The sequence below is a fragment of the Aspergillus luchuensis genome, chromosome 2 (assembly GCF_016861625.1).
Source record: "Aspergillus luchuensis IFO 4308 DNA, chromosome 2, nearly complete sequence".
Taxonomy (NCBI): domain Eukaryota; kingdom Fungi; phylum Ascomycota; class Eurotiomycetes; order Eurotiales; family Aspergillaceae; genus Aspergillus; species Aspergillus luchuensis.
In genome coordinates this window covers 1,483,560-1,506,518 of record NC_054850.1, presented here as the reverse complement: position 1 = coordinate 1,506,518, position 22,959 = coordinate 1,483,560, and the positions used below count along the sequence as shown (strand labels likewise).

Sequence of the window (22,959 nt, the reverse complement as noted above, 5' to 3'; positions counted from 1 at the left end):
AGCAGAGACAGCGGCCGGAGACTGTCCAGCGTATTTGTGCGAGGGTGTTGAATGGGCGACGTTCCACGTTCTCAGGTCGTGCCGCTAACGCTAGCTAGTTGATGGTCGTGTATACTAGCTGGTAGTTATCTGCAGTGCGTTGGTCGTTATCGGGAGGACGAATAATGAAGCACGGGACGCCAGCAGGAATAGTTAGTACTTAGTACTATACCCGATCGGCGTCAGACTCTCCTTCCCCACGCGTCCAGAACAGGGATTGCACCCGATCCAGCTGTCAATGAAGCATACCGCTTAACACGCCAATGGAAAGATGCCTGTAGGAAATGAAGTGCATCCTACAGATCGCGAGGAGGCAGGCAATGCGGATCGGTGAAGCTACAGATAAGCTGCTTTCCGGGGACCAGAATTGGCCAGAATCGGAGAGGGTCCCAGCCGCGACTAGCGCTGTTAGTCATCGCCCGTGCCATTGGCTCGTGGCTAAAGTCGAGGACTTCATTAGTCGCATCACTCACTCTCACTTTAGCTAGGCTATAAACTAGCAGTAGTTAGTAAGTAGTAGCAGTCAGATATTTCCTTTGAATCAATTATGCGTAAATTTTCTAATCCAAATGCTTTCAAAACGGCCAAAGAAAATGAGGTACAGGTTTCAGATAATATACAACACCATCCATCTCTCTAGCTCCCCTACTGCATACCATCATAGGTACAATGTAGCCGAACGCCCTCTGATATCATCACAGTAGAAATGGGACTCTCTTGCCATCGCTCACGCAAGTAAGCTAGAATAAGTACACTACCTCCGGCGCGCAACCAATCCAAGGTTAGAACGGCCAGCCACACCAAGCTTGTGCACCTGTTCTCTCTTTTCCCACACTCCACTGCGGCCCTCGGCGACAGCAACCAGCTCATTAGCCACGCGCTGGCCAAACAGACTATCCTTACGCTTGTCAGAGGCATCAATGATCCACTTGATCGCGGTTCTCCGGCGCTGTCTCAGAGCGAGAGGAGAAGGGACCTGCACAGACACACCACCACCAACGATACCCTTCTGTTGACGGAGCTTGAGCAAAGGCGCGACAGAGTCGACAATCAAGGTGAGATAAAGGACGGGGTTAAGAGGGAGCTGAGGAGCGGGAGGGCCCGGGAGCAAGCGGCGCCGGGGGTTGATGTTCGGGGGAGGAGCAGTGCGCAAGTGATCCAGAATGAATGCCATGGTCTAACCCAGAAAATCAGTCAGCCTTTAATCCTTTTGAATAAAAAAAAAATCCCTCTGCAGAGTAAACATACGTTCTGAGCCTTGCTCAGCTTGCCATCTTGCATAAGCAGCTTGGTGAACTGCTCCACTATCGTCTCGTATCTCTTGCGGAAGTTCTCAGTCTTGGGAAGGTTCTCGGGCACTTCGAACTTAAGTCCAGGGTGCAGTTCCGTAGCCTGCTGGTTAACCTGGGAGATCATGTTGGCAACGACCGACGCCGAGGCATCATCGAATTCCTTTCCCTGAAGTTCTGGCTGCAGGCGGCGAGCGGACGTCGAGAATGAACGGCTACCGGAGGGGCGCTTCATCTGGTCTTGCATGACCTTGGGCATATGCTTCAGGGCCTCTTTATCACGTTGCAGGATCTATGCGGAGATAATAGTCAATATACAGGACCCAGATACCGCGGGAGAAGCAGCCGCAGCAGCAACAGCTACAACACGGCATCCGAGATGGATCAACACACCTCAGAAATAGGCGTTCCCTGTTCCAATTCAGGACTGGCCGGGGTACCATCGCACTTCTTATCCATGATCTTGCTGACCTCCGCGGCCTCTTCGCTAACATGGGGCAAAGGGTCCTCGGTCGGGCCCTTGGGTCTATCTTGACCATCAGAGCCCGAGGAGTTGCACCTCCTCTGCGTCCGAACGGAAGCCGACAGGCCGGACTTCAAGCCATGGCCAGTCGAGGCCGCGCAAGGCCGATTGGTGTTGAGGATGGTCGCAAAACTGCGTCGGGAAGCAGCCGAGCTGTTGGCGGACTGACGAAGAACGGGGACCGCCCGTGCGGTGAAAAGGTTGAGACGCGGCGGCATGGTGTGATATAGGCCCTCAATGAACAATCAATGTCAAGGAGGATGGCAGGTGAGGAAGTCACATCGACCCGAATCTGGCTCTCTTGCCTTGGAGGCCGGCGAACGATTTTCCTCTCCACATCCGCGGCTGAGTCATCCACCGCGCCAAGAATTTCCTTGGATTGCAGACATGATGGAGTGCCTCCACAGTGATGATGATGACGGGGTGACGATTTTTATCGCTTTATCTACTACTAACTTCTACGGGATAATCTGCATCTTATGACAGTTTAAGTTAAATGTCCGATATATGATTGCAAATCTGACAAAAGCGTTTTAGTATTCCTGATTAACCCGTTTTCCGGTCTGCAGCACAGACACAAGTCATTGGCGACTTTTGAAAACTCGGCTCTTGGCCTATTGAAATACATAATTGTAGCCCGTCTGGCATACAGTGGCACTGACCCGCAGCTGGAATGAAACACAAATGCACCTCCCATAGTAAAACGTGAAAAATTCCCAGAACAGCATCCGGGCATGTCTGTACAAAGCCCAACCGAGGAAGCTAGCTCGCTTGTTACACGGCATACTCGAGTTAAACAACATTAAGGAGAGACGAGGAAGAAGTAGATAGAAAATGAGAAAGTGAGCGGAGATGCTGGTAGGCAGCAGCTCAATAAGTGCCCAACCCATTAAACAACATATTAGTGGTTGAACAGGGCGTCTTCGTTGACATCGTCTGGGTAGATGTAGAAGGCAATTGCTAGAATTAGATACCTGTGACGGGTTAGTGAAGGCTCCTAGGCGAGTGAAAACATAGCAGTATAAGAGCAACTTACATTCCCAAGCACAGTCCACCCTCGAGGTAATTCGACTTTCCGTCCTGGATCAGGAATGTCACGACCAGCCCCGAGATGAAGAAGGCCATGGTCTCGAAGATATGGAAATGAAGTGTCATGTCCACGTTCATAATCCATCCAAGAATGACCAGGAATGGCGTGACAAACAGAGCGATCTGAAGACTGCTTCCGATGGCAACACCAATGGCAAGATCCATTTTTCCTTTCCAGGCGACAACAACAGCGGTCACATGCTCTGCGGCATTTCCAACAATGGGGATGAGAACCAGACCGATGAACGTGCGACTCATGCCAGTCTTCGTCACAATGCTGTCAATACTTCCAACCAGATAGTCGGCGCAGATAGCAACTAAGACCGTGATGACAATCAATGCAACAGTGGCCGCCCACGGACTGAGCAAGTGCTCCTCCTCCTCAGCCTCTTCTACTTCGCCGCCCTGGTTCTCTGTATCATTGAGCTCATCGTTGGCTGCTTCGAAGAGCTCCGCATGCGACTTGAGCTGGAAGTAGAGGTACATCACATAGAGAACCAAAAGAATGATGGCAGTTCCGTGCGAGAGGATCAGGATGTTGTCACGTCTTTGCTCCTTATCGTTCGAGCCACTCAAAGAGGCGTAAAGGGTGGCGGGAATGATCAGCGAAGCAGACGAAACCGTCATCAGGGATGACATTGTCGACGCTACTGTGCTATTGAAAGATTGCTGCGAGTACTTGAGACCACCGACGAAGAAGCAGCAGCCGAGAACGAGCAGAATGTTGGACAGGATGCTACCAAGCATACTGGCTTGGACCACGCGGATTTGGTTGTCTTTTAGAGCAATGATACTGACCTATTCGTGCAATGCTTGTCAGCGCCGGGTCATAACAACTCATTAGACAAGAGTTTGAGATATACATACGATCAACTCCACAGCATTGCCGAACGTGGCATTCATCAAGCCTCCCAGGGCTTGGCCCATGGTGGCTGCCAATTCTTCAGTTGCGAAACTCAGAAGAGAGGCCAGAGGGATGATTGCTAGAAAGTTCAGGGTGAAAATGACGGTGCTGTCCCAATGGAGAGCACCGGAGACGATACCGAGTGGCACGAAAATGAGCAGAACATTGACATAATCGCGAACGAGAGTCGACCAGGTCAAATGAGCCACACGCCTCGGCCAGTGAGACCAGTGCTGCTTCTGCTGTCGCGGACGGAGGCCGGAGTTACTGCGAGCAATGTCGCCGAGCAATGCTGCTCTCTCATCAGGCTCCGTGGAACCATTTTCAGAGGATAGGCCCGTCATTCTCCGTTTGGGGCCCCAGGAGTAGCGTCTAAACGACTTGAAGATATTGTTGGTCGCTGTAAAAGCACGTTGGAAATTCTGTTAGCCCAGTCTACCGAGCGTAGCACCTAATAGGACGAGGCGGGTAAATGTGAAAAGATGAGAAAAAGGCTGGCAATGGTCGTCATTCGCCACGGATGGTGTTGTGAGAATAACAAATATGAAAGGAAGGGCGAGTTGACACGACAAAGCAGTTTAAACGAACAAAGAGTGGGGAAAGTGTAAAGCTTATGAACGACCGGATATACTGCCACAGAGTATACTGATCCAAGTGTGCGTGAAGAAACAACAAGCCGTGCCGATCATAGCCAGCGAGCAAGAAAGTGAAAAAGCAAAATGTAAAAGCAAACGAATGGAAGGACAATGATACCTGAATAAGGAGGGACGTAGATGTGAAGAAACTTGAGGTGGGGAAACGGAATTAAGAATTAGGTAGGAGTAGGACTCGAAACATGGATGAGGAGTGCTAAGGAACGATGGTTCTCTCTCTAACACTTACCCATTGGGAAATGTCAGTCCTGTGGCGACAATCTGGAACCACAACAAACGGGGGTTGAGAGATATAAGCGATATGAGCGACTGGGTCTTCTGATCTAAAGTTTTTTCCAGTCGTCTCTTGGAAACGGGGCTTAATCGAATTGAACAGTCGGTTGCCAATGTAGCACCCCGTGATCGGATGGAGCAAGTCTGATGTTGTGGCTTGTCGCGTGGGTAGGCTTTCTTCTGAACTTTGCTTGTGCTTAGCAAAGGATTATCACAGCACAAGCCACCTTGCAGGCTTGGACACGGCGAATCAGGAATGGCTAGAACCGTGCGACGCGTGCACACGTTGAGCTTTTTTCCAGGGTGATGAATGAACCAAAGAAAGGGAGTTTTGCAAGGTACAGGGGCCAAGAGATGGTGGCTACGTACTCCAACCCGTACAAATTCTAGTGGTTAGACGAAAGAGTCGCTAAGCAGTGATCACGATTCCGGATGTTCCAGTGGCGGTGGTAATTGGTTGATGAGGAAATTCTGGTGGACCAAAGACTGAAGGGATGGACCAAAAGGAGGGAGGCAGCTGCACAGCCTCAATCCAGATCATCCAACGTTCCAGGGATTGATGGAGGGGGGAAAAGTGTGGAAAGCTGCCCAGTGTGATTGTGGCAGGGTGTGGGGGGGTTAAGTTGAGGAAGAGTAATAAAGTAGTAGTTACTCGTAGTGACTGAACAGTCGTAATGCTACCTGGGACGGGTTAGAAATCTTTTTTAACTTGACTCTCTGGGCAGGAAGGGTACTTTTAAAAGAGAGAATGATGGGAGTTGGATGACGATGACGTTGACCACTTCGCGGGAGACAATTGGGACCAGAGGATACTGCCCGAAGCCGACCGGGGAATGGGAGTAGTAGTACTTGAGAAGGAAAGTTTGAAAAGGAAGGACTGAAAAGTTGGGATTATTGGGTGTTTACTGGGTGGAAAGAGTGATAGACACCAGCGTGCGGACCAGCTTCTCCATGCCGGGTAATGGTGATGTCGACTAATGCAGAGGATAGATCGATAGAGCCTGAGCTTTTTCTTTCCCAGCAGCAGGAATCGGCTGTTTGTGACGAGACTCGAGCTCCCGGACTAATCCGGGTGGGTCTGATGCTTCCAGCTCCAGCCACCTTTAATCACTTGAATCTCCAAGTTCTTCAACATGATACCTAATGCAGTTCAATGAATTAAGAAAGAAGTCAGCATGATAATTCTATCTACTTACATAGCATCCTTCCTCAAATTTCAAATCCCCACTGTGTCAGAGTCCCTTATCATGAATAAATTACTACTGATCAAACATACCATGTTCCTGGGCCTGCCGTGACACCGGATGATGGTGGAAAAACCCACTCACTAGTTCACTATGCATTTTGCACTGCCACGATCAGGCCCACCCTCAGGGGAATGGCCCATGGCCCCCCTTTGACGTAACATGCTCATTCGTTCGTTACTCACAAAGTTCTGGACCATGAAGTAGCTGGTTTTGGCCGCGTTTAAGATTTATGAGCTGGTTGTCGGGTTTTGAAAGATTGGGTTGGGGAAATTTAACAACAAAATTCTGAATTCAGTCAACATGAATCGATCGATCATTCCACAGAGTCGCAACACGTTGCTAACATCCAACATGACATGCTGCCGGACTTGCTAATATTGGAAAACCCGGAGATATTCTTGACAAAGAGTGACAGCAGCAGTGAACTAGAACTTAACAACTATGACATTGTTACAGCGTCAGGTCACTACCTAACCTTACTAATAACTTCCCTATTTCAGTAACTGTGATGCTCGTATACAACCAAGTAGCCTACTATTTACAAAGTACAAACTACCGACCAACGGCACTTCCCTCCAATTGGACACTACAGCCACATACACAGTGTACTGTAGAATACAGAATCAATAAGCGGCTAAGACATCCATCCAGCCACCTTAACTGCCTTACTACTTCAAGCCAAAAGAAATGAGCTTAAACTTCAAACCCTCGAAGAAATATGTTGTTGCCAGATGGATCACGGAACTTACTTAGTACTTTACTTAGAGCAAGACCCAACTTGATCCGTGCACTCCTTTTTCCCGTTCCCCCGTCCCTTGCTATTTTGACCCACTTTCACTCACCGGTTGAGGTGCAGTTACCAATCAGATTACTGTGTTTGACACTTTGTTTGATTCTCAGTATACTAAGTGGTAGTTAGTATCGAGATGAGATTGAAAGTGTCGACTAATTACTTACTTAATATTAACTTAACTAGTCTAAATAGAATAGATTGGGTTAGGAGCTACTACCCAAACCCTCAACATTCCCTCTTAATGAGATAGATAGATTACTTTTACTGTGGCTTGTTCAAGTAACATTCCTCAATAAACTGAGCCACAGGAACGAAGAGTATGGTATGTATGGTATTTCTTTTCCGCATCAGGCAGCCTTCTTAGCAAACTTTATGTATGTACGTTCTTATCTAGGATAGATGCATAAGCCACGGCGATTATTTGGTTGTCTCACTTTATCAGATCACATTCGAGCTTGACTCCTCTCCCCCGGTCAACTCAGCCTAGCATAAGAACTACTACTTAAGTACTAGTCATTAGGCTATGTCACGTAGCCCGCCACGTGCGGGGTCGATAGATCCCGAGTGACTGGGACACATCTCACTTTGTGTTCGCGAGAGATAAGCTTGTTATGAGGCTGTACAGCCTTGGAGGGGGGGGGTTGGGGCTATGCTTCGCGGCTGAGTGGCGGTGTTGGGGTATGGCAGGATTTGATGTTACGGTCGGTATTGGCAATAGAACATCCAACGATGCTAAGAGTCAAGGATAATGTTTTTCTTTGCGATCAATGCCAATGGAGATAAAGTCATTAATAAACATCTATATCACTACGTCCACAGGATAGTCGGATATATGAACAGGTATAGTAGACGGCGCCAGCCAAAACATATCAGCAACGCATGCTGCATATCTTCCAGGAAAGAAGTCCTGGACAATCAAAAATGACAAACCAAATATATCAAATGCATCATCGCTATGCTGCGTCGTTAAGCAGGACCTCCGCCCAAGCCTGCGACGTTGTTAGCAACTTCTTCATTACAGAATCTGGAGGGATATACTGACCCGCTGCAAATGCAAGATACCATGTACGTGACGCTCCACCATCAATCCAGCTGTAGTCGAAGTTGGACTGTGCGAAGAAGTTCCACGAAGATGCTGGGTCAATCAGCGCCAGGTTGGCGTACAAGACACCCTTCCATCCTCCGGTGACGTTCGACGCAGGGTCGGTGGCGTTGGCCGAAAAGAGTGCATTCCACTCCTCGCGAACAAAGTTCTGGCTTCGTACATATGGAGACGAAGGCAGAAGGGGCAGCATGTGGATGCTTTGAATAGATTAGCATGATGCACGAATAAACTCATAGAGGACATGCATACCCTTGGATGTACTCCAGGTTGTTACCGAAGTACGTAGTATGATCAACCTTGTTCTCAAACAGCTTGAACACATGTCAGTTACTAACGATCAGAGTGAAAGGGCAGGCCCGAACTTACAATGCCAGTCACCTTGTTGGCGATAAAGTTCGCAGGCTGGTTCTTGTTGTCACTCTCCATGAGGAAGTAGTTGTGCAAGCTTCGTCGGAGGATTCCCAGCATCAGGTTGCCGCGGGCTTCCATGCTAGCATCGCCAATCGTCTTTCCCCACATCTTCAGAGCATATGCGAACATAGTATCTTCCGAGGTTGATTCCTCGTCCTTTCCGTCAAACGACTCAAACAAACCCTTGGCCCACGAGTGCCCATGGTACCAATCGAATGAGCGCGAGAAGGGGAAGTACGGGTCGTTTGCGGCCGAGTTTCCAGCGTCGCGAACAAGCATGTTTACCCAGGCCTTGTTGGAATCCGTGAGCCATGTCGAATCAAGCGACCCAATAATGGCAGCAGCATGGATAAAATATCCATAGTGGAAGTGGTGGTCATTGTAGTAAGTGTTTCCAAAGTCAGCACCAGAATCGCCTCCGTAGCTGGCAGAGGACACCACTCCCCTCCATACGCTGTCATACACCAAGGGGAACTGTTGCTTGTTGTCGACGAAGCGAGAAAAGGCGGTCTTGAGGTTCTGCAAGGCCGATGCTGCCAGGTCAGGGTTACCTCCTAGCTTATTCACTGTGTAAACAAGTGTCGCGAATTTGCTCAATGCCTTTCCACTGTAGTACATGCTATTCAGGTCTGACTGTTGGTCGATGCTTTGGTTGAGCTCGGTGGGCGCCACAGAGAGGATGACTTGTTTGGCAGCAGCGCTCAGATTGTTAACGTTACCGGACGATACAGTCCACGGGTCGAAGCCCATTTGGGTCGGAAGGTTCGGCTCAAGCATCGTCCAGGTTTCTCCTACAACAGCAGTTGCATTACCCTTTGTCGTTGTCCGAAGCGAGATACTGGTCATACGGCCCTTGGTAGTGTTGTCAAACGATTCGACGTGATGGGGCAGGGCATACATGAGCAGTGGTGTCTCTTGCAGCTGCTTCCCTGTCTTGGCGAATGCCAGATTGTATGTACCAGCACCGTTTAGAACCGACCCGGATACAGCAGCTTCCAAAGCAAAGACACCGCTAGAGCCGTCCAACAGCTTCTCCCCAGACGCGCCTGCTGGATTCTTGGTGATTTGGATCGTACCAGACCACCCGCTTGGGCCACGGAAGTTGGTGTTGGATTCCAGGCGGAAATCCGGGTCCTTTCCATCCTGAGGAATGGCATAAACAAGCCACTCTGTTCCATCCGCCAGTGACACCTTGTATTTGTAGATGCCAATCCGGGGCGAGGAAGCCGTGACGACTTTGCTGAAGAAAACACCACTCTGGATCAGGGGCTGTAGGTTGTTGTACATGCCCGTGACGAAGCCCATTCCCTGCACCAGAGGGATGGTAATTCTTTGGCTTGATCCGGGAGTGGGACTCAGAACAGCGTCAGCGGAGAATGGCAGAAGATTTTCCGCGGTCAGCACAGTCGAGGTATTCAGTTCTGTGGCCGACAGAATCATATGCTGAATGCCGATCGGGTTGATGTAGTACTGGATGGGATTGCCAGGAATGTTGGTGTTGGTGGGGCCATTTGCAACGACATTAACCTCGTTGTGGGAAATGGCCATTCCATAACTTTGGGCATTCCCGCTTCCTTTCGCCCATGACACACCATAGGGATGGGTAAAGGTAGTATTGGTCTGCGAACCTAGGAAGAGTCCAGCGTAGAACTTGTTTGTCTCGATCGGTGTCGTGACATTTTCCTGTGTTTGTTAGGAAAGTTATGACATCTTGAAGACGGAAATACATACAATTCCTTTCTTAGGCACAGGATGATCGTTCCGCGCCGTAATGGTTTGCGGAATTGGACCTGTCGCCAATGGCACAAAGACGTCCTGACCAGACATTGATGTAACTGAGGCTAAGGCCAAGGCATGTTAGAAATTATAAGACAATTACCCAATGAAAGTCTTACCTTGTACGACAGATGAAGTGATTGAATTCTCGGCTTGCGTTGTTTGACTTGCGGTCGTGGTCAGACTTGCTGAGCTTGAGGGCTGGGCCTGGCTCGCTGAGCTTGAGCTTGAGGACTGGGTCACGCTTGTTGTACTGGGTGCTTGACTGCTGGTCTGAGAAGTGGCGGTTGTAGCCTCTGGGACGTTCTGACTAGGAGCTTCCGCCGTGGAGGTCTCAGAAGTCTCTGGCTCCGTTTGTGGTTTGGTAGCTGAAGTAGTTGTATCCGCACTAGCCGGTTTATATGCTGATACCGGTACGGTCACTGGGTAATTCTTATCCCAGCCCGGTAGAAACTCGCTCAATAATTCGTTTGGGAGGTTTGCGGTATCTCCCAGGGCATCAAACAGTCCATCAAGCCCCAAGGGGTCTTTATCCTTCCCTGTGGATGTCGGGGTTGGGCGCACCGGATGGCCCTCGCGCTCAAGGCTGGTCGGATAGAACTGAATGGTTATTAGAACCAACTCCATGATAGTCTGGCCATTCGGCACTTACGCCTTTTGTACCTGCTAGTACTCTTTCAGTTTCAGCACCCGGTGGAAATTGCGTCTTCGAAGACGCAGCTGAAGAAGTTTGTCTCGGCGCCGAGTATACTCCTTCTGCAGCTAGAAGCCACATTAGTAAGAATGAAGAGCCCCATCTGTGTTTCCTCTCCATTGTGAAGATCTGTGCCGTGTTTTTCGGACAAAATATAGAAAATAAAAAGTGTAGTAGACGGTCCAAGCTCCGCCAGGCGTCCCAATGCCAAAAGGCTTATTATATGTATTAAAGTGACCAGCCAGTGGGATTGGTTGAGGAGAAGGATCAAAACATGCAACAAAACAGTAACAATGACCGCAATGGAATCATTAAGGAGAGTATTATAGTAGGAGCCAGAGATAGAGAAACAATCCAAGTTTGGATCTCCCAAGTCTCCTTTAGTATACAATACTATTCGAGTGTACGGAACACTCGAGAGACAGGCTCCAGTATATGAGGAAGGGATGGGAAAGGATAGTAAACAACAGGAGAAGATCGAGCGGGAGAAGACATTTTTCAAATAGCAGTGAAATAACTCACCTAGGTCGAGTATAGATTCCGGTCTCAGCCAGTAGGAATCTCAGGCCCGGGCAAAACTCCGGCCCCGGTGCAGAAGGATACCAGACGAACACTGGGCGGGCTGGAACAAGTGCCAACGGAGGTATTACGAGGCGTCGATCTGCACAATGGTCAATGTTGTGGTGTCTGATCCCAGACCTCGAGGCATAACGGAAACATAGCACGGGGAATGTAGGGTTGAGGGGGGTGGAATGCACATCCTCGGGCTCTGCAAGCCGTGGTGCATGCAGAGCGCCATCTGCCTGAAGTCGGGCGGGTATGTGCAGGGGAGATGGAAGCTTACTGCAGCCGGATGATTAAGACAGCTGATGAAGGGAGGAGAGCAAATTGATTAATTGAAATTAATTTGCATTAACTGATGGAGGGCCAAATGATTGATTGACTGTTGATGGTGTCGTGGACGAATTACTAGTGGGAACAGATTAAAACTAGTAGATGGTTTTGGAAGGGAGAGGAGAGAAGAGGGAGAGTGGAAGGACGGGTGATGGTAGTTGTTGAGTTGCTTGTCGCTGTTCTGTTTGTAAGATGCGGGTAAACCAAGAACAAGTGGAGCATCGATGGTTTACTGCTGCATCCCCCCCATGCCTCATATACTTCCTCAAGAACTACGTGCTTTCTCCTCCTTCACCTTCTGATCAAAGGACAAAGTTGAATACTCTCCGAGCAGCTTTGCGACCGGGCTTCGAGTGTCTCATGGTCCTTGACTTGACTCTCTGTGGCTTTCTCTCAAGACCTGGTCTGGGAGGCGTATGCTCCCTAGGCATCAAGGAATGTACCCATACGCCAAGGTTAAAAGTAAATTTCGTTAGTTTGATTGTTGAATGCTCGATCTCTGATTCTTCCCAGCCAACGCCCGTCGTGGCATTCCGCCCTGTCAGTCGTCGTTGCAAGGGACGCAACTCACTCTCTGAGTGGCTTGCTCCTTTCCATGGATCCAAGTCGGACCGAACCTCGATGTCCATGTGGCCTGCATACAAGGAAACCGCTCCGCATTTGGGAGAAGAGAGTATCACTTGTGCAGGGACTCACCAGACCTGGTCATCTTGTATCCAAAACACTGCTTATTCGACAACCTTATAGGAGGGTGACCAACCCCGGAGACTAATGCCCTGCACAAAGGGTCCAGCACTAAAATAATTGAAACCAGTGCTGGTCTGCAGATCGAATGCTACGAATAATCCGGTTGATGCGGGGATGACACAAAATCATCACCTTGACAACCCTCTAGTCGCAGCCTCTAAACCAATAAACCTATCGTTCGGAGAAATCTTAAAATGACTTGGTATCATGACCAAACTTAATTCTACAATAACGCCACCCAAAGACCCCAGGCAGGCAAGATGCCTTGCTCTCGTCTATCCAGATACCCATTATGACTGCCAACTCGTAGTAGCCAGACCACCACATACATTAAACCATGGGCTTTTCCATCGGTTTGATGACACCTTGCTTGATCATCACGCGTGGCTTGGTTGCATTTTGGAAAGTCTCCTTAGTAGACCACTCAGGACCGATTGGCAGACGGAGCGATCTCTCGTACTGCTGCTTCGTTTCGAAGGGGTGAGGGAGTTGCGTGGCCATGTACTTGGTGTTCTAGACAAAACAGCAGACGTTAGTTCATCATGCACAAATTAAGGATCACACGCGCTAGAGCCCGACTGATCGTCGTTCTTACCTTCTTGACCCGTTTCTCGTTGATGATGACCCGGGAGAGCTTGGCATCCTTCCGGTCTTCCGGCTTCACTCCCTCGACCTTGGTGAGGAACCGTTTCTGGCGCTTTTGCTGTTTCTTGCTGATGCCATCACCGGCCCAGCTACCCCAGCCGGGGAGGGTGTTGTCAATCACTTGATCGTCCTCCTCCTTGATGGTGTCGAACTTCTCTTGCTCAAAGTCCTGCACGACTTCGTCGCCCGCGAAAGCCCTCTTCACCAGATCATGATTCTTGAGAAGCACTGGCACGCTCTCCTCCTCATCGCTACCGTACACCTCGGCATCAACCTTCTTTTTGCTAGGTGCCGATGCCTTTTGGGGTTTGGGAGCACTCTTCGATTTACCACTGCTGACATTCGCGTCATCTAGCGTGATGTCAACAGTTTGCTGTGAGTCGTTCACAGTGGCGCGACGGTTATTGCGGTTCGTCTGCACGAGCCACGGGTTCTCCTCCGCAGCAGCAGCATCATCATCTTCTTCTGCGACTTCCTTTTGAGGACGACCACGGGACTTGTTTTGGGAGACGGCCGGTCCCTTCTTTGCGGGACGGTCAACAACAATGTCGACCTCTTGGTCCGCCTCTCGCTGATCCTCATCGTCAGAACCCGGTGCCTCTTCGAATTCATTGCGAGGCAGCTTCGCTTTGGTTTCCTTTGCTGTCTTCGCCTCCTCCTTGTTGTGACCGAACTTCCGCCGACCGACTTCAGATTCCGCCTCAGACTGCGATTCTTCACCGTGGAGCTCCCGGTTGAGACGTCGAATTTCGGCATCATTCTCTGCTTTACGCGCAGCGTCCGCATTCTGCATGAACTTCATCGAAAGGAGCTTGGCATGAGGTCCCTTGAACTCTGCGTCAGCATCATCGTCGCCTTCCAGCTGGCTAAGCTTCTGGCGGATCTTGCGCTTCTCAGCATCTGACCCAGCCTCTTCATCCCATGGGTCCTCATCTTCGGACTCAGAACTGGACGAGCCAAGGTAGTCTTCATCACCGTTGGTGACACGCTTTCCTTCGATCCTCTTCCGTAGTTCCTCCTCCCGTAGAGCAAGATCTTGTGTGCCATGTCGAGCGTCCTCATCCCAGGCGGTCCGGCCAGTCTGCTTCAGGCTCTTCGCCCACTTGCTCTCCTTGTGCTTCGAACCCATTCTGGCCTCCGCTCTTAGACGATCGTTCTTCTCCTTCTCCTCTTCATCCAGGTCCACGCCAGCTTCTAAGAGAGCCTGGCGTTCCTGTTGCTCAAGCCTCTCTCTCTCCTTGCGGTGCACACGACGGTACGACTTGCTCTTAATCTTCTTAATGCGCTTGGCGCGCACCTCCTCCCGGAAGAGCAGATCACGACGCTTCCGTAGTTCCGCCCTGCGGGCCCTGATCTCCTCAATAGGCAGCTTCCGCGCCTGGAGTTCTTCAAACTCCTGCACTTGTTCTTCAGCCGACTTTCCGTTGTTTTCAGTGAGTCCACTCTCCTGAAGGATATTTTGAATGGTGCTTTCAAGGTCGGTTCGAGGCTCAGCAGCACCCATACGGTGTGTCTGGTTTGCTTCGGGATCAGGCAAAGGGAACATAAGGTGCTCGGCTCGGCGGTTGGCCTTGACAGTCTCCAGCCAGCGGTCAAGAGTCTCTTTGCTCTTCTCATATGCGGCCGCTCGGTCCAGCCGATCCTGTTGGCGTTTCGCAAGAGGCGCATCCAGCTTGCCAGGAACACCGGACGTCTTCTTGTTTGAGGTTGTAGCAGCGTCGACATGCTTGAGGGAACTCTTCAGGCGAGAATCTGTAATAGAAGGCAAAAGATCGGCAATAGTGAGTTTTTTGGTAGAAGTCAGACCGAACTCCGTAGGGGCCCCTTGTTCCTGTTTTCCGCCTGTCTTTCGAGCCGTCTTCGTGGTACCCTCGGTGTTCATAGCGTTGACAAAGTCCTGTAGCTTGGAAAGACCATGCTCATCCACCTCATCTTCGTCCATTTCGTCTCCCGATAATGGCAGTTCATCGTCATTGTCGTCGGAGTCGCTGTCCTCGCTCTCAGAGTCGTATTCTTCCGATTCGTCGCTTTCAGCCGATTGCTTAGACTTAGACTTGGCCTTCTTAGCCTTTTCCTCTTCCTCCTCTGCCATGTTCATATCCCAAGCCGTAGTCAAATCTATCGCATCCTCTCCGAGATCGTCCTCGTCGTCTTCGAGATCGTCCTCCTCCGATACTTCAGCATCCTCGGACAAGTTGATATCGCGAGTGCGCTTCTTGCGTTCGGGGGCCTTCTGCTTCGGCTTATTCTTCATCGTAGAACTTCCGCGGAACGTGAAGCCCTCGAACCTTTCCTCATCACTGGAACCCATGGCTTCGTCACTGTCCAACTCGCTGTCATCGTCACTACCGACCTCGCCAATCCTCCACCGGTGTCCTTCGCCATCGCTACCAGCATTCGAGTCCATTTCCGCCTCATCGTCTTCAGTGCGACGGCGCTTGCTGTAGTCCGGGCCGTCCGAATCGTCGTCATCTTGAGGGTTGTGTCGCCTGCGTTTGAACGGTTCGTCCTGCTTGCCCAGACGGGTGCGCTTAACTCCCAGCTTTCCGGGGTTTTCGCTCTCTGCGATAGCAAATGCATTCAGGTAGTTGCCGGACTTCTTGTTCTTGGGTGCGGGATTCTTCGACTTCTGCAGGGACTGGTCCCGGTCTTTAGGACCGCGCATTTGCGTCTGCCTGCGAGGCATGATGGGCGTGTGTCGCAGCTCCTGAGCTGTGATCTATGTAAATAAAAAATCTATTCAAATAAATCCCAGAAGATTAAATGAAAGAAACAATAGCTTGAATGGCGACCACGCACCGCAGGAAGTTGTCAAGATGCAGCCGTTGATTTTTTTACTTTTCCGATGCGGACCACGAAAAAAGTTCTTGGCGGGGCGGAGCTACTTCTCTCTAGCGCCGCCCAGAAAGAGCCTTCCTATCGTCTCTTCCCCGAACATCTTGTCCAACGCTCCTCCGTCTTGTTACCTCCGCAACCCACCGACCGTCAATTGCCTCTCTGCCTGCCCACCATGTTCAAGCCCTCGCAGCCCATGATGGCGCGCTTGCGCCTGACCACGAAACAGGTTCTTGGTGGCTACTACAAGGGTAACCGGACCGGATCGATGGGTTACTTCGCGAAGAACGGGTCATATGTGATCGATTGGAAAAAAGTCCGCACTTTCGCTGTGCCTGAAAACTTGGATCAGTTCAAGGTGGGATTATACCTTCTATAATGTGCAATTGACTGTTGGCCATGGGTTGGAATACTAACACGGATATGTATGATATAGTTGACCCCCTTCGTGACCAAGCGTATGCCTCCCACGAAATCCAAGTACACGAAAGAAATCGAGAAGGACGGAAGGATCGTCACCCTCCAGCGGGCTTTCAGTGGAAAGGACTACCTCGATATGTGGGCCTCGGACAACGGTCAGGAAGTTCTGGAGCAGGAGCGTCTGGATTCGGAAGCCGCAGCGGAATCGTCATCGACTACTCAGCCCGCTCGTCAATAATCGACTTCGCGGTCCTTGCACTTTTCGAGAGGGAAACACATTCGGGTTTTTCGGACATCATGAGGCATATCATACATACCCCCCTTCGTCCATGCACAGTTCGGCGGTTACATCAGGCATGAAATGGCGCGGCGCCGAAGTTGAGTCGGCTGTTCTGGTGGTGTTGCTCTTTGGGAGCAGTCACAGAAGTTTATCGGCTCTCCATGCTTTATGTGCCGGTCCGGCTTGCGTGGACTGTATTCTATGTACAGTAGCTGTGGGATTTGATGTTGAGGGCACAGTTTTATACAGGGCTACCTAGGTATCAAGCGGTTGAGACGACAGGGCGTGTAGCTTTGGTCTTACCTTTCTTGGTACATATATTGGTTCGCGGCGCATCTCTGGGTTTTTTTATTGCATATTAGCAAATGGTTTAGATATCACCAATTACAAATTTCATGAGGTTCAGAAATACTGGTATAATCCGGTCTAAATTTTCGATGCGGTATGCATTGGGTTTTAAGGTTACTTCCCTGCAGTTTGGATTGTGGAGGGACGCATATCAAGTTAGAGTTGGTGATACAAGCTGGGATATATGGCAGATCCAGCCCTAGTATTACTAGGGGCCTTCTAAACTAGTAGAACGGCACCTTTCGAATAATCAAAGCATAAGAACCGCCCTACGATTTACTATTCATCTCGATGCACATTACTTAGTACTCAAGAAGGGGGCGTTAGGGGTCCTGGTCTATTACCGTATCACATACCGTCTGCGGTCTTCGCTTTTCTAGTTTCATGGCTACTGTTGGATATATATATATAAACTGTTTCTCGGAGTAGTAACCGGCTCACACTCGTCATAAACTAATACGAAGGAATAATGAAATGGATAATTCTCACCTAGAAATCACCGGCATCTTCCACATAGCGACGAGATGATAGACAGCCTCTGGGAACAAACACTCAGTTCTCAGCAAGCAGATGAAGAATTCCAGCATCATCTAGATAGAGCAATTGGACCATTATTAAGCGTGATATGGGCAGTGTGGCGGCAAGGTGAGTGGCAATAAAGGTATCTGGTGTAAAACGGTGCGTGGCCGTAAGAAGCAATCAGCGGCGATCCCGGAGTGCGTGCAGGACGAGACAGCAAAGAGACAGCTGCAATGCTCAATCCATCCTCCACCCACCTCCGCTTCACTGCGTGTTTAGGCTGCTCATCCGTGAGCTGCGTTATGGAGACGCTTGACTGATGCTGTTCATCTCTACAGTGACCTTCACATTTGTCCGCCCGAGTCTTGTCGACAGACTTTAATCTCAGCGTGATCGTCCAGGCGAAGCTATGTTCCAGTCATTTACGGGGAACTCCCGCCGTCCACGGCAGGTTAACCTCGGGGGCCGCAATACGAACCCTTTCGCCGCATATCCCTCCGGTCGACAAAACCCTCACGGCGCAGGCCCCCAGAATACTCTTGCGATTGCCCAACAGGAACGGCTTGCGAGGCAGCAGGAAAGAGAGCGGTTGACGGCGAGCCGACTCGTCCAACGAACATGGAGGGGTTATCGGAGCCGGAAGATAACGCGCAGGACGTGGCGCACCGAGTGGGATATCACAGAGAAGAAGCAGGGCACAGATCATCTCCCCTCCTTTGACATCCTCGCTCAACAGCCTGATGTTGTTTTGCAACCTTCCCTCCGATACGGAACAGCTGCGGACTGCTTATCGCAGCTTCGTTTGCTGGTTCAGTTTCTGGAACCGTGGGACAGTGGGGATGTTGCTCGGCTGGTATACTTCTCCGAGGCGTTTCAGAGGACATTGCATGAAGTTCCCTCAATCGCGACCGAAGGGGAATGGACCACGCCGCTGAAGAAACTGGCGGGTTTGACTCTCCGTGTCTTGCGGTCTGTGACGTCGCCCACGGTGCCGGTGTTTGCGGTTCAACATCTCCTTCAGCTACTCGTCTTTCTCACGGGGCTGATACCGAAGCACATGGCACGACTAGCTAAAGAATACTACTCGGTCATGGTGATTCTCACAAAAGACTTTGAATCAATATCTACAAGGTATAAACTCTCCAGGGATAGCCTTACTGAGAGTGTGCTTGCTTTGCTTCGACCCATTACGTCCGAAACTCTTACGGCCTATGAATGGTTTGCGAAGATATATCTAACCATTCCCAACCTCCCGGAATACATTGGAAGTCTGGACGGGTTAGCAAATAATATCAATTATAAGTTGCTGACCTCCGCCTTGGGGCCGTTACAAACGCTGTTCGGAGACCGACCGAAGAGTGAAGAAGACGTGGATGCCCGTCTTTGGCTGCTTGCCTACTTTATCTTCTTCCACCGCTGCGCTCTGGGAGGTCAGACAGGTCGTCCGGCGCCAGAACCGGGTTTTGTGAAGGTGGTATCGGAGCTGCTGAACTCTACCGCTGTGCATATATCTCGGCGCCTAGAGTCAGAAGATTCTAACGACTACGATGAGGCTCCCGAGCAAACGCCACTGCACCCCTTCATCAAGGAGCAGCTAGTTAGCCTTGTGAATCAAAGCAATATCACGGGGCTTCTTTCTCAGCTACACACTACGCATCTCTCTCAGGGGGAGCTGGCAAATGCTCAATCGGATGCATCTAAAGAAGCCAAGATTCTCGCAACATACGCTCTGACGCTGCTGAGAGTATTTCCTCGCCGGGGTGATGACATCCGAATGTGGTTGTATTTGGGATCGGCGACCTCGAGTGACCAGCTGACAGGCCAGCAAGGCTCAAGAATACCCGCGATCAAATATTTCTGGCAAGCATCCAAGGCTAGCAGAATCTTCGCTGCCATTAGTCAAGATTCGACGAAAGTGTTGCCTCTGCTGAAACCGGCCGAGGAATCGCAGGGTACTAGGTCTTCGGAGATATCTCAAATGGAAAGGGATGAAGAATGGACAATTATACTTCTATTCCTCGAGCTCTATACTTTCGTTCTGAAAGTGATGGATGATGAGGAGTTCTTTTCCAGCGAGTCGTCTTTCACCGCTTCCTCGAACACAAGAGTTTCCTGGACCAAGGAGAGCGCTCTTCCCTTGAAAGACATCAAGGATATGACAATCTTTCTCAAAAACCTAGGTTTCACACTGTATTGGAACTCGGCAGATCTGAGTGAAAAAGAAGCAACCCAAGACACCGGGGGCATTCGAAGCTACTTTAGCTCGTCTGCAGCGCCACCGGATGCTATTGCAAGCGTGAGGGACATTGAGATGAAGAACAAAGAGAAAGGGCTTCCCGGCGTTACGGGAATTCCGCTCGACTACTTCAAGGGTCTGGTCACTGGCCTCTTGCGGATGATCCATGAGCGAGATTCAAGACGGAAATTCCTTCCAGACGGGCACTGGTTGATGACAAGCCGCTTCGACATGGAAGGCTTCATCCCTGCCGTTGTAGCAGAAGAGGAGAATAGGCATCAGCTCCAGGATGAGGATGAGGAGGAAGAACAGGATGATTTAATGAATGATTCCTTCTTTGAGCCTTCCCCAGGCCTGATCGGTACTGGCCGCGCTCAACAGACACGCCGTATCGAGGCATTGAGACGTCGCCAACAACAGGCCGCTCGCAGGAAGCAGCTGGAGGCCGTGGCCCCGAGGATGGAAATTCTCCGCAACATGCCTTTCTTCATACCTTTCCCGACGAGAGTCCAGATATTCCGCGAATTCATCTATCGGGATCAAATGCGCCGAAGACAGGGGTATATCGACCCGGATGCCTGGCGCATGTCTGTGGCGCAGGCCTCAATGGGCCGTCTGATTGATGGGCGTCCTGCTGTACAAGATATACTGAGCCGGCACCATGCCAATATCAGGCGTGAGAGCATTTTCAAGGACGCCTTTGATGAGTTCTACGAGCTGGGGGATGGGTTGAAGGAGCCCATTCAGATCACGTTCATTGACAAGTTCAATACAACCGAAGCTGGTATCGATGGCGGTGGTGTTACCAAAGAGTTCCTCACGAGCGTGACTAGTGAAGCTTTCAAATCGACAAGTGACTTGAATCTATTCGAAGAGAACGACCAGCACCTGCTCTATCCGAACCCTGCTGCAGTCGAGCAGCGGCGAGAGCTTCTACGACAACTCGGCTTTGTTGAGAACACTGCGGAATGGAATGAGAACGTCCGTGACCTACTCAGGCGCTATGAATTCCTAGGCCGCATCATCGGAAAGTGTCTATATGAGGGCATCTTGGTGGATGTCAACTTTGCCCCGTTCTTCCTGCTGAAGTGGGCTTTGACGGGCGGCACGGGTTCGGCCCAGCGTGAGACAGCCTACCGCGCCAACCTGAATGATCTGAAGGATCTTGACCAGGGACTGTACCAGGGATTGGTAAGTGAAGCGTGTTGCTCTTTAGCACTGTGTGCTAGCTGCTAACTCATGCTACAGTTGCAACTGAAGAACTATCCTGGTGATGTGGAGGACTTCTCGTTGAACTTCACCGTCACTGATACGATACCGCTTCCCGACGGAGGTAACCGCACGACTACCCGGGACTTGAAAAGCCACGGGTCAGACATACCTGTTACGAATCAGAATCGGTTGGTTTATATTTCATACATTGCTCGCTACCGGCTTCAAGTCCAGCCTGCTCTGCAGACCAACGCTTTCCTCCAGGGTCTGGGACAAATCATCCAGCCGTCGTGGCTGTCGATGTTCAACCAGACGGAGCTGCAGACCCTTGTGAGTGGTGATTCAGGAGACATTGATGTAGCCGACTTGCGACGCAACACGCTATACGGAGGAGTATACACGATCGGGGATGACAAAGAAGAGCACCCCACCGTCAAGCTGTTCTGGGATGTGATGGAGAAGATGTCCAACGAAGAAAGACAGAAAGTGCTTCGGTTTGTGACGTCGACCCCCAGGGCTCCTTTGTTAGGTTTTAGCCATCTCAATCCTCGTTTCAGCATTCGAGACTCGAGCGAGGATCAAGAACGACTCCCCAGTACGAGCACCTGCGTGAATCTTCTCAAGCTGCCCCGGTATACCAACGCCAATATCCTCCGGGAGAAGCTTTTGTATGCGGTCAATTCCGGAGCTGGATTTGATCTGAGCTGAGGGGAATGGAGAGTTTGCATGACACGGATCGGTCAATGCAATTATACCTGCAGCGCATTTAGTGAATAATTATGAGTAGCATAGCTAGGCGTCCTGGTGATCCATGTGTTCTTTTCTTGTTATTGTTATTGTGGTTGTTGTCAACGCGTTTCATATTGTGTCTATGCTACCGAGGATGGGCTATTTCTAGCTCGAGCCTAGTATCTACTACACTTGCTTTCGTCTCGGGGCTTTGTTCATATGGCGAGGGGTAGCTTCGACCAACCAGATAGATAGCCTTCATCAATATTTGTTCGAAAATGGTTCGCTTTGTTAGTGATCCTTTGTTGATTAGAGGCCCGGCCTCTGCACGAACACTGTGGCTGTCGTTCCAAGCTTTCGAACTAATAACACCACGAATGGATGGTGAATGAATGAATTGGATGGATGGCTGGTGATATTCTTGCTTGCCTGCCTGATTGTGGCCTAGCCCCGTTTTAATGCCTGAGGCATATGTAACTTAAGATCCTTCAAATGTTAGTTTGGTTTTTTCCTTTTTTTTTTTTTGCCGCTCGAGTTTAAAGGCCGAAAAGGAATCCACCATTCCGTGAAGCGCCGTTCAAGCAGCGAGGACCATACCCTAATAAGGTTTAGCGCCACCTGCCGACCCAAAGAGAGCAAAAGAAAATTTTATCGTTTTGAGTTTTTTTCAGATAAAAAAAAAAGAAAAAAAAAAGGCAGGCAGAATTTCAGTCAGTCACAGTCAGAGAGAAAGACCTTTTCGGGGCGATTTTCATTCTTCGCCGTCTCTTCCTCTTCCTCCTCCATCCGCTCTTCTTCCTTCTTTCTTCCTTCCCCAAAAAATCCATAAAACCCTTCTCTGCTGTCTATCCCCAGCATCCTTTTCTCTTCTTCCTCCTTTTTCATATCTCCCTTTTTCGAAAACTCCTCGAAAAAAATCCCCTAAAAAAACCCGGAAAAAAGACCAAAAAAACCAAAGTAAATATTCCCTCCCCCGTCCATCAAAATTTCGTGTTGGTGTTGGGGCCCTACTGTGACTTTTTCCCACTGTCTCCGAAAAGTTGTGCGGTGTGTGTGTGTGTGTGTGTGGGCGCGCGTGTTTTGTGCGTGCATCTGGAAGTTTTCCCTCAACCGCATATTCTTCATCCCTCGTGATCGTCTTTTTCGCTTCACTTCCCCAGCCTTCTTTTCATACCAGCAGCCGTTGTCTTGACGGTGTTTCCCGGTGTCTAATTTGAGGTTGTACTTTTGCTGCGTGGATCGTCATTCCTCCTCCACCATCCCCCCTCCATCTCTTGTCGACCTTCCCTTGCCTGCCT

The 22,959-nt window shown here is 50.2% G+C and overlaps 7 protein-coding genes across 7 annotated transcripts; 2 read left to right on the top strand and 5 right to left on the bottom strand.

The window, feature by feature from the left end:
- Positions 1-793: 793 nt before the first annotated feature.
- Positions 794-2,069, bottom strand: AKAW2_20480S (mitochondrial 37S ribosomal protein uS7m; the record flags this gene model as incomplete). The annotated part of the gene is made up of 3 exons (XM_041685197.1): positions 794-1,216; positions 1,288-1,620; positions 1,722-2,069. 3 exons carry the CDS (start codon positions 2,067-2,069, stop codon positions 794-796), a joined length of 1,104 nt encoding a protein of 367 aa, XP_041539306.1.
- A 683-nt stretch (positions 2,070-2,752) lies between these two features.
- AKAW2_20479S (calcium/proton exchanger) lies at positions 2,753-4,730 on the bottom strand (the record flags this gene model as incomplete). The annotated part of the gene is made up of 4 exons (XM_041685196.1): positions 2,753-2,825; positions 2,888-3,738; positions 3,808-4,244; positions 4,727-4,730. The coding sequence occupies 4 exons, from the start codon at positions 4,728-4,730 to the stop codon at positions 2,753-2,755; spliced, it is 1,365 nt and encodes a 454-aa protein (XP_041539305.1).
- A 3,046-nt stretch (positions 4,731-7,776) lies between these two features.
- Positions 7,777-10,916, bottom strand: AKAW2_20478S (uncharacterized protein; the record flags this gene model as incomplete). Its single annotated transcript, XM_041685195.1, has 7 exons — positions 7,777-7,799; positions 7,853-8,112; positions 8,165-8,226; positions 8,282-10,009; positions 10,058-10,167; positions 10,222-10,702; positions 10,755-10,916. 7 exons carry the CDS (start codon positions 10,914-10,916, stop codon positions 7,777-7,779), a joined length of 2,826 nt encoding a protein of 941 aa, XP_041539304.1.
- A 1,076-nt stretch (positions 10,917-11,992) lies between these two features.
- Positions 11,993-12,319, bottom strand: AKAW2_20477S (uncharacterized protein; the record flags this gene model as incomplete). Its single annotated transcript, XM_041685194.1, has 1 exon — positions 11,993-12,319. The coding sequence occupies one exon, from the start codon at positions 12,317-12,319 to the stop codon at positions 11,993-11,995; it is 327 nt and encodes a 108-aa protein (XP_041539303.1).
- A 448-nt stretch (positions 12,320-12,767) lies between these two features.
- AKAW2_20476S (UTP14 family protein) lies at positions 12,768-15,768 on the bottom strand (the record flags this gene model as incomplete). Its single annotated transcript, XM_041685193.1, has 2 exons — positions 12,768-12,950; positions 13,033-15,768. 2 exons carry the CDS (start codon positions 15,766-15,768, stop codon positions 12,768-12,770), a joined length of 2,919 nt encoding a protein of 972 aa, XP_041539302.1.
- A 159-nt stretch (positions 15,769-15,927) lies between these two features.
- On the top strand, positions 15,928-16,575 carry AKAW2_20475A (mitochondrial 54S ribosomal protein mL41; the record flags this gene model as incomplete). The annotated part of the gene is made up of 2 exons (XM_041685192.1): positions 15,928-16,275; positions 16,354-16,575. The coding sequence occupies 2 exons, from the start codon at positions 15,928-15,930 to the stop codon at positions 16,573-16,575; spliced, it is 570 nt and encodes a 189-aa protein (XP_041539301.1).
- A 1,318-nt stretch (positions 16,576-17,893) lies between these two features.
- On the top strand, positions 17,894-21,640 carry AKAW2_20474A (uncharacterized protein; the record flags this gene model as incomplete). The annotated part of the gene is made up of 2 exons (XM_041685191.1): positions 17,894-20,911; positions 20,969-21,640. 2 exons carry the CDS (start codon positions 17,894-17,896, stop codon positions 21,638-21,640), a joined length of 3,690 nt encoding a protein of 1,229 aa, XP_041539300.1.
- Between the last annotated feature and the right edge of the window lie 1,319 nt (positions 21,641-22,959).